Below are 19,760 nucleotides of genomic sequence, written 5' to 3'. Positions count from 1 at the left end.
CTCTACTGAGGGCAACATAGTAAGACTGTCTACAAAAAAAAAGAAAGAAAGAAAAAGATAAGGCAGAGTGCAGTAACAGGTGTCCTCAAACATTTTAAACAGGGGGCCAATTCACTGTCCCTCAGACCGTTGGAGGGCCGGACCATAGTTTAAAAAAAAAAAAAAAACTATGAACAAATTCCTATGCACACTGCACATATCTTATTTTGAAGTAAAAAAACAAAAAGGGAACAAATACAATCACACCGCCTCATGTGGCCCGCAGGCCACAGTTTGAGGACCCCTGTGTTAAGAGTTCAATCATGCAGTTAAAGAACCCCTTGTTTTTTAACCTTGACTCTCTGTCTTTGAAGCTTTTGGCTATGCTGTATTTTCCCATGCCTGAGAGTTCCATAAAAGCCTGCGAGGATGTTGGGAGGGGTGGCACCCTTGTTCTCTCCCTGCGGCCCCCTGGGTCTCCTCAGTTCAATGCCAAATGGACTGAGTAGATGTTACTAATTTGCATTGAGTCTTACAACGCTGGTATAGTGCTGAGTGGGATGTGTTGAAAGGATAAACAAGCCAACAGCCTTTTTAGATGGGTAATTTTATCCCCAGGACACATAACTGTTAAGTGGTGGATCCCAAAATTCAAATAGAATACTGACCCTAGAGCCATAGTTTATTTTTTACTACACTAAGTAGTAAGTCATTCAGTAAGTCATCTTTGTAAGTCATTAAGCACTCAGAGGAGGGCTGGCAGGCAAATTAGTTAATTGAATTGAAACAATACATCTAATTATGTAATTGATCCAATATAGAAACATAATGAAACCAATTTTCCATAAAAATCATGAAAATGCTGGTTTTATATTTTTTAAAAATTGGGTTATTCTGATTTTAGACTTACACAAATTAAAATGAATGGTTCAGTAAAGGCAAATTCAGTCTGCAAATTCAGTGGATTTTATGAGATCCGGAGATAAGTTGCTTTGAAAATACTTTATTCTCAGGCTCAGATTCACTTTTTAGCATGTTTGTAAAGATAGGATTCCTTGCCTCCCAAAGTAAAGGTGGAAATGTTAGAGTATTTTCTGAAAATTATGCAAAATGTTTTCTTTAAAGGGTTACAAATGTTGGGCGGTGCCTATGGCTCAAGGAGTAGGGCGCTGGTCCCATATGCCGAGGTGGTGGGTTCAAACCCAGCCCTGGCCAAAAAAAAAAACCACACACACAAAAAAAGGGTTACAAATGTTGTTACTTTTCTCCTTTTCCCTTTCCCTCTAATCACCTCTTTTTGTATTATTGATCTCTTTCTCCTTCAAGGACTTTATCACCTTATCTGTGAGGGATCTCGTTCCTGCTTACCTCTGTAACCATTTTTACTCCTTATCCTTCAAAGTCCTTCTCCATTTACACAGAAATACTTGAATTCCCTGACTGAAGTTGGTCTCTGTCCTGTGAAACCCTTTGCTTACCCGCGTTTCTTAGCATCTCTTACATCTTTTGAAATGGTCTATGGTCTTGTGTGTCCTATACTAGACAGGGAGCCTTCTTAGAGCACTTACTGTCTCATAACCACTTGTACGCTTCAGAATCCTCAGCACCTGGCATAGTTGTGGTTATCTAGTACATTAAGAAACAAAACCAAGACTGGGTGCAGTAACAAGGGGATCACTTGAAGCCACGAGTTCAAGACCAGCCTGAGGCAGAGTAAGACCCTATCTCTAGGAAAACAGAAAAGTTAGCTGGGCTTAGTGGCACACACCTGTAGTCCCAATAATTTGAAGGGCTAAGGCAGTAGGATCCCTAGAGCTTAGGAGTTTAAGGTTGCAGTGAGCTATGATACCACTGCATTCTAGCCTGAGAGGCAGAGCATCACCCTGTCTCAAAACAAAAACAAACAAACAAAAGGTCTTGGGTCTCAAAACTCCCTAAATAGGAACTAATAAGCTGGATGTAGTATAGAGCAAGGAGCGAGAATTTGGTCATTATTTTTCTCTCTTGCTCTGGGCCTACAGAATTTGACTTCTGGATTAGATTAGTCTTTTGTGGTTCAAGTTCTCTTTGTGAGGTGCTAGCAGTTGTCCCGTCTCTGTAGTTATTTCTATTTAGTAGAGATGGGTCTCACTCTTACTCAGGCTGGTCTTGAATTCTTGAATTCTTGAACTCAAGGGATCCTCCCACCTCTGCTCCCAGAGTGCTAGGATTGCAGGTGTGAGCCACTGCACCTGGCCTATGTCAATATTATTTGAGCATAAATAAACTAAAAAATTTAGATACTGAGTAAGCTCAGAGCACAAAAATAGTGAATGAAGTTTAAATGTTCTTTGAACCAAAGCAGGACATGGACCTGTAGCTATACCTGCACTCAGAGAAAAGTGTTTTGCAGGATAACCACAGAATGTTTATTTTTTTTAATTAAATGAAATTCAGTCCACAAATCTTAAATAATAACCCTAAATAATTATTTAGGAGGATTTATCCCACATCAAGCCAAACTTCCCCTTTAACTGTATGTCTCGTAAACTTAGAACCGCGGAATAAATTCCTGACTTCTGTTTTCCTGACTTTTGCTTCCCTATATTAGGTTGATCCACTCTCTTCCGCCCCCCCCGCCGCCCCCCCCCCCCCCCCCCAAGCATGCTTTCTAATTTAGGCTTATTTTCCTGAAGTCAGAGCCAGGCTAAATCCAGACATCAGTGAATTTCTCACAGTTCTCCTGTGACTGAGAATTAGGAAAGAAATCCTGGTACTGAGCCCCCTCTCCTATCATGTTTAGAAAGCTAACCTGGGCCCCCTGACCAACTGACCATGAATGCCTCCAGGCTAAGAACTGTTCCTTATCCCACTTCAGTTCCCCAGTACCTAGCTCACTCATTGACAAATAAGTTTTTAACAAGAGTAAGTTTTTATGGGCCAGGTGTGGTGGCTCATGCCTGTAATCCTAACATTTTGGGAGGAGGTGGATTGCCTGAGCTCAGGAGTTTGAGACCAGCCTGAGCAAGACCAACCCTGTCTCTAAAAAATAGCTGGGCATTGTGGCAGGTGCCTGTAGTCCCAGCTACTTGGAAGGCTGAGGCAAGAGAATCACTTAAGCCCAAGAGTTTGAGGTTGCTTTGAGCTATGACGCCACGGCACTTTACCAAGGGTGACAAAGCGAGAGAACAAGTTTTTATATCTCCCTAATAAGATTATTTCCTTTTAATAGAGACTAATAAATACTCATCAAAATTAGTGTAACAACCTATTACAAGGTCTCTTATAAAGAGATTGAGGAAAATATATAAACATCAATATTATTTTCTTTTTCCTTTTTTCTTTCTTTTTTTTTTTTTTTTTTTTGAGACAAGGTCTTGCTCTTTTGCCCAGGCTGCAGTGCAGTGTCCTCCTTATTGCTTACTACAGACTCAAATTCATGGTCTCAAGTTATCCTCTGGCCTCAGCCTCCAGAGTAGCTGGGACTACAGGTTGCCACCACCACACTGGCCTAATTTTTTCTTTTTGTAGTAGAGATGGGGTCTTGTTTTTGCTCAGGTTGGTCTCAAACTCCTGAGCTCCAGTGATCCTCCTGCATTGGCCTCCCAGAGTGCTAGCATTATAGGCGTGAGCCACCACACCCAACCTATATCAATATTATTTGAATATAAATAAACTAGAAGAATTTAGATAGTAAGCAAGCTCAGAGTAGGAAAATAGTGAATGAAGTTCAAATGTTGTTAAAGGTTAAAAAAAAATCCTTAAAATTACGTATGGAGTTAGGCTATTTTATTTTTGTGGGCTTTGGTTCACAAACCCTTCCTTGAGATTCTTGAAAAACCTTACATAGTGATCTACTACAGGAATGCGAATGTTTTGCTGGTGTCAAAATTGAATGTGTGATCAACGAGCAAGACATGAAAAGTCTCTGTTCTAGGCAGGATGGAGAACTTCTTTTTTTTAATTTCACACAGACACATCTTCGGCCTCTGAGGATGAGGGCTCTCTGAGACGCCAAGCCGCGCTCTCTGCTGCCTTGCAACAGAGCTTACAGAACGCTGAGTCCTGGATCAACCGTTCAATTCAGGGATCGTCCACTTCTTCATCCGCATCTTCTACGCTGTCCCATGGAGAGGTCAAAGGAACCAGTGGGTCTCTAGCTGATGTATTTGCCAATACTCGAATAGGTAGGAGCTGGATCTACCCAGAAAGCCCAAATTATGTTCCATTTGGCTCCCAGTATCCAGGAAATAGTGTATAATTTGTATGAGGTTTTCAGTGTGATCTAAAAAATAATCATGGAGAACATGAAAGTTAACAAGGCAAAGAAGGAAACACCAGCAATACATTTGTTGCAGGAACAATAGGTATCACCTGCATTTTAGGTACACAGTACTGCCCACCTGAAGCCATAGCTATTTCCATGAGCAATATTCAAGCTGCAAGATATAACACCAGTCTTAGTGTGGGTTTATCCCAGTTGAAGAATATTTCATATATTAAAAAAGTTAAGATTTGTAGCATCTTAGATTTTCCCAGGATCATTGTCTATATTCTGTCAAACAGGACAAAAAAAATTAAATCTGAGGAAAATCTACACTACGCCAGGATCAATGAGGCCCTTTGTCTTTAGCATGAAGACTGGATTTATTGTGCTTGCTGCTATGATATTGCTATAACTGGAGTGTGCAAGTGGAAGCTGTTGGTGCTCTGTGAGCGGCTGCGGCTGCCTGTGTGCTCTGTGGAGTGTAGCTGTTGCTTGGCTCTGCTTTACATTTGTGTGTATGTGTGTATGTATGACTTGTAATGCCTACAAATAAAGATACAGCTAAGCTCTCTACTTTTGGCTTAATTGGTTGGTACAAATTACATTTATATGTATTAACCTTACACGTCTGATGTTGTTCCCTTTTCTCTTGACAGTTGATGCATTTTTGTGTCTTAATTTTCATCTCAGTGACCATTCTTTATCACCTTATATGTGTATGTCTTCATTCTATTAATTGCTTTCTGAAAAATGAAAACTTGGACACATTTTAGTAACTATTATGAGGGTCTCATTGCCCTTGTTAAGTAGTGAAGTCCCGGCAGCTGGTAACTTGTCCTACCCACTTAGCTCTGCCCCATAATCCACCCAGCCTCCCAGAGCAGCTGTGGACAGATACGCATGTTCACCACCTCTTCTGTTGTGGAGGGTGAGCAACAGAGCTACCGTTGGTGAGGTTTTATTTCCATGTTTGTGGAAAAGAGCAATTTCACTTGTTAACAATATGTCCTAATGTGCAATTAACTTTATCTGGACTTTCATTAACAAGATGATGTCACCTGGCATCATATTTTTAATTAATTCTGCTATTCGGTGAAAAGTTACTGGTTCAGTTACTCACTGAAATCATTTTATCCAACATTATTGCTTTTGGGATGTTTGTCCTAACAGAAGTAATTCATATTCCTAACAGAAAAATTCAAAACTACGGGTGAAAGAAAAATAACCTGTGATCCTATCTCCCATCCATAACACTTCAGTATATATTCTTCTAGAGTTTATTTGCATATAAATGCATAGGCTTTTGGTTTTTATTTTACAAAAATGAAATTGTCCTAAACATAATGTTCGTAACATGCTTTTCTTAGCAGTTTATCGTGACCATCTTTTATATTATTGTAATTATGCTATTTTTATGGTTTCAAGGCATACTGCTATCTGACACTTTGTCTTGATTTATTTAACCATTCCTCTCTTTTGGACTTCTAAATAGTATCTGGGTTTTTTTTCTATTATAAAAACTGCTGGATGAACATGCTTAAACATACAACCATGTGCCTTTGTCTGATTATTTCTTGAGGATGTATTCCTGTAACTTGACTTGCTGGGTTCAAAAATGTCCATTTTAATGTTTTTATTACCACATTATTCTATATAAAGGTTTATAGCAATATATTTGTGCTAGCATATTTAAAATTTTTAAAAATAATTAAGCTAGTTAATTATAGACTTTGGGAGCATGGAGACCTTACCCGCAAATTGATTTCAGAAATTATTTACGTTATACTTTTTCCTTTTTCATATTTTTAGTAGCTTTTCATTAATCTTATAAATCACATTTTTCCTTCCTCTAATTTTCTTTTTACTTCTCTAGATGTTTTCTTCTAAGTTTTTTGTAACATATCCCTGTTAAGTGGATCTCTTCCAGTTTACTTCATTCAGTTTCTCTATGTGAAGAATCCCTATGTGAAATAAGAGTAGAATAATATTCTACTAATCTTTGCTTAGAGCAGGGGAAGAATCTACTGTGTCAAGGAGATCCAAATTACCTATGTGTTTTGTTTTTTTTTTTTATCAAAATTAGAAGTAGGCTTTAATTTTTTTTTTTTTAATCTGGAAATGAGCAATCTGACCCACTTCTGAGACATTATTTTCATCTTCAGTGAAAGGGTATACATTCTAGATAAACCATGGATTCATGAATCAATGTTTAAGAAACTAGAATAACATTGGATGTATTTTTGATCTTCTAAGGATACCCAAGCCTTGAACGTATGTTTGAAAAGCTGATATACCCTGGCTTACCTTCTGCCATTATGTTTTGCTAGCAGAATTTGATTTAAAGGGTTGTTTAATAAGATTTAATGCCCTATTTATGTACTTTTCTTACTTGTTAAAAAACAAAGATTTGAAGGTGCTTAGTTTCATTGCTAATTTAATATAATTTTAAACTTTGTTTTCTCCCCTCTTAGAGAATTTCTCTGCTCCCCCTGATGTCACTACAACTACCTCTTCCTCCTCCTCCTCTTCCTCAATACGCCCAGCCAATATTGACCTGCCCCCCGCAGGGATAGTGAAAGGCATGCATAAAGGGTCCAACAGGTCCAGCCTTATGGATACAGCTGATGGTAAGGAGTTCTTTTTGGTAGCTAAAAAGAAAAGAATCTTACAAGAGAAAAGGGAGATTAGGTAAAATCTTTAGGCAATATACTAATAATAGCACCATATTTGTCTCTGTGATTATAAAACTTCTCATGTGCATATTTGTACCTATTTGGTCCAGTTGAAATATAATAGAATGAGACTGGATAAAGGCCGAACATAATTAGAATTAAAAGCTCCTGAGAGACTGGAGGAACCGAAATGTCCTTATAATCAGTGAATTGTATCTTAACCATTTTTTTCTTTATAGGTGTTCCTGTCAACAGCAGAGTATCCACAAAAATCCAGCAGCTTCTCAACACTCTAAAACGACCCAAAAGGCCTCCCTTAAAGGAATTTTTTGTGGATGACGCTGAAGAAATTGTGGAAGGTAGTTGTGAAAATGCCCAAACCATATATACATTAAACAAATATTTCTTTTTTTTTTAGAGACAGTCTCGATTTGTTGCCCTCCGTAGAGTGCCATGGCATCACAGCTCACAGCAGCCTCCAGCTCTTGGTCTTAGGCGATTCTCTTGCCTCAGTCTCCCAAGTAGCTGGGACTATAGGCGCCCACCACAATACACAGCTATTTTTTTTTTTTTTTTTTTAACACCCAGCTATTTTTTGTTGCAGTTTGGCCGGGCCGGATTCAAACCCGCCACCCTCGGTATATGAAGCTGGCACCCTACTCACTGAGCCACAGGCACTGCCCTAAACAAATATTTCTTTTTTTTTTTTTTTTGTAGAGACAGAGTCTCACTTTACCGCCTTGTGTAGAGTGCCATGATGTCACAGGACTCACAGCAACCTCTAGCTCTTGGGCTTCCACGATTCTCCTGCCTCAGCCTCCCTAGCAGCTGGGACTACAGGCGCCCACCACAACGCCCGGCTATTTTTTGGTTGCAGTTCAGCTAGTGCTGGGTTTGAACCTACCGCCCTCGGTATATGGGGCTGGCGCCCTACTCACTGAGCCACAGGTGCCACCCAAACAAATATTTCTTAACAAGTTACTGCATGTGAGGTATAGGGTTAAAGGACAAACAAGACAGTTTTTGGTTCAAAGAGCTCGTAGTTCACCTTTTTTCTCTAAGAATCATTTATATTTTAGATCTCAGATGAAAGCTAAGGAGGGAGGGAGAGGGCAGAAAGGCAAAGAGAGCCGGGTGTGGTGGCTCAGGCCTGTAATCCCAGCACTGTGGGAGGCTGAGGCAGGAGGATTGCTTGATTGCGGGAGTTCCAGGCTTGTCTGAGCGAGAGTGAGACCCCAACTCGTGAAAAATATTGAAAAACCCAGCCACTGAGCTACAGGCGTCAAACCAGTGTGTAGTTCATTTTTAAGTCCTGAGACTGATAGGAGGTTTTGATCACATCAGACCTGCTAATAGAATTAGGCACATTGTCGTCCAAGATCTGGTTTTAGCCGTTTGTGCAGCAAAAAGCATGAGGTTAAGATGAGTTACTGTTGCTTTAGGAGTCACTAACCTCTTTGAACTGTGGACTTCTTTCTTGATACATGGATGTTTAAACTGTGCATGCCAGTAATAGCCCCTCCCGTGTTTCTAGCCCTGTGTATTGACTAGGCAAATGAAGGTCAAGGTGTATCAGGAATCTTTCTTGAACAGTTGCATTGGCACAGCCAACAGCTAACAGCTTTTCACTAATTAGAACTAGGCAACAATTACTTATTTGAATAATTGTTACCTTTGGGAAAGGAAAATTTCAGCATGTCTTTGGAAGTCTGTAAAACTGTGTCCCAGAATCTGCATTGAGGCCTACCTAATAGGTGATGGCAATAATGTAGACATCTATGGGCTGAGGACTTATGCCTACCATCAGTCCATAAAAATAAAACAATTTATTTAGAATCACCCATATTGGGGCGGCACCTGTGGCTTAAAGGAGTAGGGCACCAGCCCCATTTACCGGAGGTGGTGGGTTCAAACCTGGCCCCGGCCAAAAACTTCAAAAAAAAAAAAAAAAAGAATCATCCATATTAATTTGTTTGGCTAATATGATGATTCAAAGTCTGGGAATATAAGAGAAGGAAACATTATTTGCCTAAGGCAGTAAATTGGTGACTGAAACTATTTTGTGAACTTTGTCAGTAAAAAAAATGAACCAAGACATTTTAAGTACCTTTCCCAATCTATCATTGTATTGAGCTATAAATATAATTTATTTCGTATTTCCTTTGCCCATTAGCTATTTAGTGGTCATTCTGTCACTTCTCTCTATGCCTCTTTTCTCATTCGCCTGGCTGACTCCTACTCACCCTCTACGACTTGCTCAGCCTTTCCCTCCTCCACGTGGATGACATGCCCTTCCTGCACGCATCTGTAGCTCTGCGCGTGTACACCTGTGTGTCCTCCAGGGCACTGTAGATAGTCCTTGAGGGCTTGAACTTGGTATACAGCACGTAGTAGGCACCATAAACGTTTGTTCAAAGAATGATATGTGCAGCATTCTTTTTTTCTTGGTATATATTATATCCTGTGCACATAATGGTGCTCAGTAAATACTTTGCTTGACTTTTTGTTCTGTATGTAAATTACCTTTTCTGCCATCAAAATGTAGGGTTTTTGTTTTGTGCTTTGTTATCCGAATAATAACTTGTTCACTGTATAAAAATTAATAAGATTCTAGTTTTATATGTATGAAAGACTATGAAATATTATTTACCTCTGGTTCCTGGAATGACCATGTTAATAATCTAGCTTTTTAAAAAGTTTTCTAAATTCAGTTTAATTCAACTAACATTGTTGAGTAGTCTTTGTTTATTAGATGCACTGTAGGGAATAAGAACCCTCCCTTCCTGCAAGAAGCCGTCAGTCTTTGTGGGGAACAGTTATACAGTTAAGAAGTTGTTGAGGATCCTCAGTGCTTTAGTTGTCGTCGTTGTTAGGCAGGCCTGGGCTGGATTCAAACCTGCCAGCTCCTGTGTATGTGGCTGGCGCTGTAGCCGCTGAGCTAGAGGTGCCAAGCCCCTCAGTACTTTAATAAGGGGAGACTCCCTCATAATGTGGGAGCACTAAGGCAGGAATAGTGTCCTCATGGAATAGCTGGGTATGGTTCCCAGAGATTGCTGTTTGAGCTGAGCGCTAAGAAGGATGGGTAAGACTTCACCAGGAGGCAAAGGGATTGGCCATATGAGATGTGTGCAGAAGTACAGAGACATGGAACATTGTGATTTATACCCATTATCAGTTTGAGTCTGATAATGATCCAGAGGTATAACCGTCACTATCCCCATTTTACAGATTAGGAAAGCAAGGCTCAAGGGCAGCGCCTGTGGCTCAGTCAGTAGGGCGCCGGCCCCATGTGCCGAGGGTGACGGGTTCAAACCTGGCCCCGGCCAAACTGCAACCAAAAAATAGCCGGGCGTTGTGGCTGGTGCCTGTAGTCCCAGCTACAACCGGGAGGTTGAGGCAAGAGAATCGCTTAAGCCCAGGAGTTGGAGGTTGCTGTGAGCTGTGTGAGGCCACGGCACTCTACCTAGGGCCATAAAGTGAGACTCTGTCTCTACAAAAAAAAAAAGGAAAGCAAGGCTCAGGTAAATCAATTTTCCTAACATATTACTAGTAAAAAGTGAATGGGAATTTGAGTTTTCTGACTCACTGTGTAATGCATTTTCGTTAAACATAACCTAATGACATTTCTGTGTCATACATGTGAAATTACATTACACAAACTATAGAAGGTTATAAACAAATTTACTAAAAATTGTGAACTTGGGGGTGCTAGTATAACTCAGTGTTTAGGGCACTGACCACATGCTCCAGGGCTGGTGGGTTCGAACCTGCACAAGTAAAAGTAATTTACAGGGCAGTGCCTGTAGTTCAGTAGATAGGGCGCCTGCCCCATACACCGAGGGTGGCAGGTTTAAACTAAGCCCCGGCCAAACTGTAACAAAAAATAGCCGGGTGTTGTGGTGTGTGCCTGTAGTCCCAGCTACTCAGGAGGCTGAGGCAAGAGAATTGCCTAAACCCAGGAGCTGGAGGTTGCTGTGAGCTGTGACCTGTGACGCCATGGCGCTTTACCAAGGGTGACAAAGCGAGACTCTGTCTCTAAAAAAAAAAGTAATTTATACTTTGTTCTTTTCTGTATATGTAGCAATTTGCTTTGTTAGGGTCAGGATTTGTTTATTGCAGAAAACATATTAAATGCCTGTAATCTCAGTGCTTTGGGAGGCTAAAATGGGAGGATTTCTTGAGCCCAGGAGTTCAAGGTTGCAGTGAGCTATGATTGTACCACTAAACTCCAGCCTGACAGAGCAAAACCTTGTCTCAAATAAATAAATAAATAAATACCAAAGCAAAACAAAATTAAAAACCATATTAAATGTGTAAGGCCCAGTTGTATTATTTGGTATTTGTACTTACTCTATCCATTGGTGTGTTTTTGCACAGTACCTCAGCCAGACCCCAACCAGCCCAAGCCTGAGGGACGGCAGATGACCCCTGTAAAGGGAGAGCCTTTGGGAGTCATCTGTAACTGGCCGCCTGCTCTTGAATCTGCCCTGCAGCGGTGGGGCACCACTCAAGCAAAGTGCTCTTGCCTGACTGCGCTGGACGTGACAGGGAAGCCAGTTTACACTCTTACATATGGTGAGTTCAGAAGATTCCAGATCTTCCTTTTCTCCTAAGTTCTTCAGAATACCATGGGTAGTGTTTTTAACTTGATATTTAGCAGATGCTGGTCATTATGGTTCAGCAGATCTTTTCAATTACTTAATAGACTCTTATGTTCTAAGTAAATTATTGCCAAATATTTTCATTTATTAGAGTAGTATTTGCATGCCAGGTAATACTTAAAAGACAAAAAATAAGAAGAAAGAGACTTTGAAAATCTACTGAAGTTTTAATAGCAGAAGAGGCTCTTAGAAAATCATTTGGTCAATGTTAATAATGTATGATGGAAGTCAGATGGTTTTTTCCAAAAATTGAAACTGATTCTTTTTAAATCTTTATTCCATCCTGCTTCTTGCTTCTAATAGGCACAAAATTCTGTAATGAATGAAGTATCAGTATTTTTCCATTTAATTTTGCGTCTCAGCTAAAGTTTTTATTTTTCTTTTTAAAATAACTTCAAGGAAAATGGCATCAACCCTCAGCTGTGAGATTTGTACTAATTTATTAAGATTCCTTTTTAATCTTCATAAGTGGAACACAGTGTCCATAGAACTAGATAATGAAATAATCTTTTGGTAAAAATATTATTTAAAGAATCATGCAGGTTGAAGTAGTTTAACAAGCTGTGAATAAACTGTATATACAACTAACAAAGCCATTTAAAATAACATGGGCCAGGCCCAGTGGTTCACATCTGTAATCCCAGTGCTTTGGGAGGCTGAGGTGAGAGGATCACTTGAACCCAAGAGTCATAGTGAGCTGTGATTGCACCACTGCATTGTGTCCTGGTGACAGTGCAAGACCCTGTCTCTTAAGAAAAAAAAAAACTTAAAATAACATGATTTCTTTCACTTTTCTTAAATCTGCCGTAAGAATTGAGAGTTGTTGAGAAGACGGTGTAGAAGAAGGCCAAAAAAAGGATTTTTTGTTTGTTTTTGCCAAAATAGTTGTAACATTCACCTCTGAAGCTATGTATGAATTTCATCCATAACCCTTAAAGAAAGCATTCAGCTGGTCAAATCTTTGCATATTTATTGAATATTTGTAAATATATTCACATGTTTCATATAATTTCTATGTTATTGTCTGTTTTCATTGAATTTACAGTGGCGTGGAATGTTTAATCATCTGAGTCAAAACATTTGCTTTGCAGTTACCTCACATATCTAATGACCATCTGTGTAAGTGGTTCTTCAGAACAAGCTTAGGACAGAAGTAGCCATCTGATTTTTAGTCCTGTGATTAAAAAAAGCTTACTCCCTTCCCCCAAATGTGATCAACTCATATCCAATTATTTCTAAGGATATTTGAATTACTCCAGAAAAAAATTTTACGTTATGTTATTTTAGAGACAGAGTTTCATGATGTTGCCCTCCGTAGAGTGCTGTGGTGTCACAGTTCACAGCATCCTACAAATCCTGGGTGTAAGCGATTCACTTGCCTCCACCTCCCAAGTAGCTGGGACCATAATGCCCAGCTATTTTTTTGTTAAAGTTGTCATTGTTGTTTTAGCTGGCCCAGATTGGGTTCGAACCCGCCAGCCTCAGTGTATGTGGCTGGTGCCGTAACCACTATGCAATGGGTGCCAAGCCCAGGAAAGAATTCTGACATACTATATAAACAAGGATACGCCTCTGATGATGTTTATTGTTTGAAGACAGGACTGGCTTTTGTAAACCAGAGTGAATATAAAGCTTTTGGGAGGGATACTTTTTGTGTGTTAAGGGGCAAGACTCATCTAATGCATCATCTGGAAGTGGCTATTGTCTTAGTAAATGTGCTGATGAATAAAATTTCTCTAATTGAGGTAGGCCTGTATTTTTTCTGTAAGACTGTTTTTATTTTATTTTTTCCAGGAAAGTTGTGGAGCAGAAGTTTAAAGTTGGCCTACACACTGCTTAATAAACTGGGGACCAAAAACGAACCTGTGTTAAAACCTGGAGACAGGGTAATTGGCATTTTGGTTTTAGAAGTTGGAGCTTATTAGTTTCTTGGGCGGTGCCTGTGGCTCAGTTGGTAAGGCGCCAGCCCCATATACCGAGGGTGGCAGGTTCAAACCTGGCCCTGGCTGAACTGCAACCAAAAAATAGCTGGGCGTTGTGGCGGGTGCCTGTAGTCCCAGCTACTCGGGAGGCTGAGGCAAGAGAATCGCTTAAGCCCAGGAGTTGGAGGTTGCTGTGAGCTGTGTGATGCCATGGCACTCTACCAAGGGCCATAAAGTGAGACTCTGTTTCTACAAAAAAAAAAAAAAAAAAAAGTTGGAGCTTATTATTTTCTAATATATATATTCTGGATTTTTAATGTACGATAAGAAATTTGTATTTGAAAAATAAAAGTGGTTGGAATCCGATCCAGGTTAGCCTGAGAGTAGGTGATAACTCTTGTATTCGTAGATTGAAAGAAATTCACATGTCCTCTTATGTACCTGACAATCAGTAAACTCTTGAGGTGCTAATAGAGAAATGTCAGCCTTTCTAGAAATAAGTATTTCAATATTTAAACAATAAATAGCAACAAGAATTACTCTACTTTTTTTCATTACAAAATGCCTTATACACCTTTTGTTTTAAATGGTGTTTTTAAAAACAATTTTCTGGCTCTGTGCCTGTAGCTCAAGCGGCTAAGGCACCAGCCACATACCAGAGCTGGTGAGTTCGAATCCAGCCCGGGGCCCGCCAAACAGCAGTGACAACTACAACCAAAAAATGGCCAGGTGTTGTGGTGGGCACCTGTAAACCCACCTAATTACGAGGCTGAGGCAAGAGAATCACTTGGGCCCAGGAGTTGGAGGTTGCTGTGAGCTGTGATGCTACGGCACTCTACTACCCAGGGCAACAGCTTGAGGCTCTGTCTCAAAAAAAAAAAAAAAAAATGTTTTTCTGTGGTTTTGTGTACAAAGGGAAGAAGAAGCTTGACATGATGGCTCCCAGCACTTTAGGAGGCTGAGGTTAGAAGATCATTTAAGGCAGGAATTGAAGACTTCCTGAGCAACATAGTGCAACCCTGTCTCTACAAAAATAGAAAAATTTGGGGCGGTGCCTGTGGCTCAGTGAGTAGGGCGCTGGCCCCATATACCGAGGGTGCTGGGTTTGAACCCAGCCCCAGCCAAACTGCAACAAAAAAATAGCCGGGCATTGTGGCAGGGGCCTGTAGTTCTAGCTACTTGGGAGGCTGAGGCAAGAGAGTCACCTAAGCCCAAGACCTGGACATTGCTGTGAGCTGTGATGCCACAGCACTCTACCTAAGGCGACAAAGTAAGACTCTGTCTCTAAAAAAAAAAAAAAGAAAGAAAAAGAAAAAATTATTTGGGTGTGCTGGTGCTTGCCTGTTAGTCCCAGCTATTTACTTGGGAGGCTAAGACAGGAAACTCACTTGAGCCCAGGAGTTCAAGGTTTCAGTGACCTATGATGACACCAAGGACCTCTAGCCTGGACAACAGAGCAAGACCCTATCTCTAAAAGAAAGAAATGAAAAATGGAGAGATTCATGTTACTTTTAAGAAAAAACAAATTGATATTTTACTTCTTCTTTAATTAGAATTGATATTAAAAATAAATTTTTAAAGATTTTTTCCTATTAATGACTTTCTAAATAGGATTACTTCATACTATTACACATTACTTTTCATTCAGAATTTCTAGAAACCAACTATACAACAGGCTTCTTTTTAGTATGCTCATGATTATAGAATCTCCTAAAATAAGACTATTTTTTTTTTTTTTGTAGAGACAGAGTCTCACTGTACCGCCCTCGGGTAGAGTGCCGTGGCGTCACACAGCTCACAGCAACCTCTAACTCTCGGGCTTACGCGATTCTCTTGCCTCAGCCTCCCGAGCAGCTGGGACTACAGGCGCCTGCCACAACACCCGGCTATTTTTTTGTTGCAGTTTGGCCAGGGCTGAGTTTGAACCCGCCACCCTCGGCATATGGGGCCGGCGCCCTACTCACTGAGCCACAGGCGCCGCCCAAGACTTTTTTTTTTTTTTTTTAACAGAGTGTCATTATGTCGCCTTGGGTAGAGTGCTGTGGCGTCACAACTCACAGCAACCTCAAACTCTTGGGCTTAAGCCATTCTCTAGCCTCAGCCTCCCAGCTAGCTGGGACTACAGGCGTCCACCATAATGCCTTGCTGTTTTTTTTTTGTTGCAGTTGTCATTGTTTAGTAGGCCTGGGCTGGATTTGAACCTGCCAGCCATGGTGTATGTGGCTGGCCCCCTACCCACTGAGCTACAGGCACCGCCCAATTAAGACTTTTAAAAAATATTTTTGCATTGTGGCAAAGGGTATATAAGGATGTCTTGTACTTATTAATGGGACTGGCGAGTACTTCTTGTCCTCTCTCATCCTTTAGAAGGTAATTTTGTAACTGCCTAGCAACATGGACACTGTGCAGGAAGGAAATGGGTTGTTTAGATGTCTCACTGAATTAGTATTTTTTAGAATTTTGGGAATATTTGTTCAGAATTGAACTTTTCTTGGGAGTGAGTTAAGAGAATTTGAAAGCAAAAGAAGACACAAGAGTTTTGTGATGTGATTAAGTTTCAGATATTAATCTGCAAATATCTGAAGCCAAGTAACAAACTCCACAGTGACGCACGCCTTCTGTGTTTTTGCGTTCCTTGAGTTAATTGGGGAAAGTCATTTATCTTTGTCGTGCATTATAGGTTAGGTCACAGGTTTGAATATGTAGATTTCATTGTTTATCTTTTGTTATTGAATTAACTTTATATCCAGAATGGTTCTGCCAATATTACCTACCCCTATTACTAAATGCCTTCCTGTTAGAATACTTGCATTGTTGGGCAAGTAAATAAGGATTTATGCAATGAATTAAAGAGCAAGAAACCTGACGTTAGCCCTGAAGTGATGACCAAATCAGTCAGGATTTGTAGGTGCTCAGAGATGTGAGGCTTATTCTTTATAGATACTTTTTTTGTTGTCGTTGTTGTTTTTGGCCGGTGCTGGGTTTGAACCCACCACCTCTGGCATATGGGGCCGGCGCCCTACTCCGTTGAGCTACAGGCGCCTCCAAGGCTTATTCTTTTTTTTTTTTTTTTGTAGAGACGGAGTCTCACTGTACCACCATTGGTAGAGTGCCGTGGCGTCACACAGCTCACAGCGACCTCTAACTCTTGGGCTTACGTGATTCTCTTGCCTCAGCCTCCCAAGCAGCTGGGACTACAGGCACCCGCCACAATGCCCGGCTATATTTTTTTTGTTGCAGTTTGGCCGAGGCTGGGTTTGAACCCGCCACCCTTGGCATATGGGGCCGGTGCCCTACTCACTGAGCCACAGGCACCACCCAAGGCTTATTCTTTAATACACTGCTCTATCTAGAGAAGTCTGTTGCATTTATTTTATTGCTTTAGCCCTGCACTAAAGTAAATTGCCTTAGGTTTCCTAAGTAATTGACTTAAACACTTAAGGTGAATTTGTTACCGCGCAATCACCAATAGAATTAACAGAAGAATTCTTACAATGTTGGTGAATTACATTATCGTTCCCAGAATGCATAGACTAATCATGGACATGATGGAGATCTTTTCTTTCTTTTTTTTTTTTTTTTTTTTGGTTGCAGTTTTTGGCCAGGTCTGGGTTTGAACCCAGCACCTCTGGCATATGGGGCCAGTGCCCTACTTGTTGAGCCACAGGCACCGCCCGATCTTTTCTTTTTAGATTTGCGTGAACATCTCAGTTACTCAATTTCCTATAGAGCAGATGGCTATTAAATAGTTTGATTTCCATGTTCATGTTAAATGTATACTTTTTTCCTTTTTTAAAATGTGTATATTTGACATTAAAAGCATTGTCATGTTTTTATTCCTCTGTTACTGAATGTTGTTATGAATTTTAGGTGGCACTGGTTTACCCCAACAATGATCCGGTCATGTTTATGGTGGCTTTTTATGGATGTCTCTTAGCAGAAGTGATTCCAGTGCCTATAGAGGTACCTCTTACCAGAAAGGTAACACTGCTGAATTTAAGAGGAATGATTGACTCAGTCACAATAGTAGAAACAGTCTGACCATTTTCTGAAGTACTCAGCCTCACTTTCTGGAAACATGAAAATTGTAGAAAAATTATTAGTATTTACAAGTGTCATGCAGATAACATGTTTTCTACTAAGAATTTTTATAATCTTGTATATAATTTACAGTGGCATGGGGTATACTTGACTTTGAATAATTGCCATTTATAAAGAGTACCATTCTTCAGAGGCTGTAGATAATCCATTTATAACAACTGTAACCTTTTTGTAAAGCAGTTTCCTTTACCCATATCATATGACCTAGGATTTCCATTAAGTGGAAGGGTGAAGCAGTGATCACATGCTATTCTCTGATTGTAGGATGTTACTTTGGCGACACATCAGCTTTACTGTAATAAAATGGAGATATATAATAGATTTCCTTGTGTGACTAAATGATTTCTCCACAAGCTGCTTGATGCTATTTTTCTCATGTAGTTTATTACTAAGAATTGATGTCAAAGATGAACATGGTGGAAAATACGGATTTATAAGAAAATAATCTTTTGAAAGGAATAGAAAATAAATTGGTGACCTTCAGTTGGTCAGGAAATCATTAGGTTGTTCATAAATTATTAAGTTGGCAGTATTTGTGTGGTTTTTTATTGGTACTTTTAAGATGACATTTTAATGGAAATACTTCAGATTGTATTTTCTGGGGTTTTTGCTCTTATTTTTGCTGCTGTTACAAGGCTTAAATCTACCTTCTTTAAAATAGAATAATAAAAGGCATAGATGGATTTGGTATGACCATCCATTGACTTTCATTATAAATCTGGGCATTTGATATCCATTTACATTATTTTTTTATTATAATATGAAGTGCTTTGCCCTTAGATTTGGGTATGGAACAAGAGAAAGGCTACTTAACTGTGTTAGCATTTATTTCATTTGCCTAAACTAATCTAAAGGAGGATTGAATGAAGTGGTTGAATTTGGCTGGTAGAATTTATTAGCAATGTAGGTTAATAAAATGTTTGCTTTGTACTCAAGAAGTCACTGTATTGTAGAAATTATTTACAAGAACATATTGTTGTTGGATTTGACAATTGCCAGATCTTGGTGAGGCTCCATGAATGTTATCTCACAAGTACCAGCTCATTAGGAAGTGTTAGGTCTGGGGTATGGATCTGCTCATATTCACTCCCTTACTATGTTCATTATCTTTTCTCCACAGGATGCTGGAGGTCAGCAGATTGGCTTCTTGCTGGGAAGCTGTGGTATTGCCTTAGCTCTTACCAGTGAAGTTTGTCTAAAGGGCTTGCCAAAAACTCAGAACGGAGAAATTGTACAGTTTAAAGGTTAGTAATATTTGTACCTGATGTCAGTTAAAAGTTGAAACTTAAAGCTTTAATAGCATTTTAACTTAATAATAACTAAGTTCTTTACATATATTTTCTTTTTTAATCCTCATACTCATATGAAGTAGGTACTATTATTGTCCCCATTTTACAGGTGAGAAACAGAGAGGTTAAATAACTTGTCCAAAGTCACAGCTAATAAATGACAGAGCAGCGATTTGAATCCAAATCTGTCTGATTCCACAGCCCACATCCTTAACCTTAAAGCTGATGGTTGGAAAAGCTACCACTCTGTACATTAAAGCTAAATGCTATATATAGAGACAGAGGCTAGACCACTAGCCTCAGTGGACTTCCACTGCCAAATGGACCTCCCAGTTGTTGAGGTAATGTCAAAAGGTCTGGAATTAGCATGTGGAACGATTGTACTTTGGGAAGAAGTTATGATGGGGCAGTGCCTGTGGCTCAGTGGGTAGGGTGCTGGCCCCATATACCAAAGGTGGCGGTTTCGATTCCGGCCCCAGCCAAACTGCAACAACAACAACAACAAAAATAGCGGGGTATTGTGGTGGGTGCCTATAGTCCCAGCTACTCAGGAGGCTGAGGCAAGAGAATTGCCCAAGCCTAGGAGCTGGAGGTTGCTATGAGCTGTGACACCGTGGCACTCTACTGAGGGCAATAAAGTGAAAAAAATAAAATAAAAAGAAAGAAGGTATAATTGTCTGGTGATTTAGCACTAAAAACTAATAAAAATAAAGTGCTTTATTAAGTATAAAATGATGTTCATTTGGTCTCTTGATTTTTTTTTTTAATTGTTTAAGATTCACTGAGGATACAAAGAATTAGGTTATACTGATAGTGTTTGTTAGATAAAGTCCCTCTTTTTTTTTTTTTTTTTTTTGCTGTTTCTGGCCACGGCTGGGTTTGAACCCGCC

The 19,760-nt window shown here is 39.8% G+C and overlaps 1 protein-coding gene across 5 annotated transcripts in view; it reads left to right on the top strand.

Annotated features, from left to right (window-relative positions):
* The window catches only part of DIP2B (disco interacting protein 2 homolog B), a 264,807-nt gene that overhangs the window by 177,153 nt on the left and 67,894 nt on the right, over positions 1-19,760 (top strand). For 2 of the 5 annotated variants that reach the window (XM_053557999.1, XM_053557996.1), the window contains 7 exons: positions 3,933-4,145; positions 6,697-6,852; positions 7,137-7,259; positions 11,275-11,472; positions 13,353-13,444; positions 17,351-17,461; positions 18,702-18,825. In XM_053557999.1, the coding sequence (XP_053413974.1) occupies positions 3,933-4,145; positions 6,697-6,852; positions 7,137-7,259; positions 11,275-11,472; positions 13,353-13,444; positions 17,351-17,461; positions 18,702-18,825 (1,017 nt within the window). The remainder of the gene's footprint in view (positions 1-3,932; positions 4,146-6,696; positions 6,853-7,136; positions 7,260-11,274; positions 11,473-13,352; positions 13,445-17,350; positions 17,462-18,701; positions 18,826-19,760) is intronic. The other 3 variants (XM_053558000.1, XM_053557997.1, XM_053557998.1) reach the window with 2 other exon arrangements.

Source organism: Nycticebus coucang, chromosome 12 (genome assembly GCF_027406575.1).
Source record: "Nycticebus coucang isolate mNycCou1 chromosome 12, mNycCou1.pri, whole genome shotgun sequence".
In the NCBI taxonomy this organism is placed as follows: Eukaryota; Metazoa; Chordata; class Mammalia; order Primates; family Lorisidae; genus Nycticebus; species Nycticebus coucang.
The sequence above is the reverse complement of the archived record's forward strand: the minus strand, read 5'-3'. Positions and strand labels throughout refer to the sequence as shown.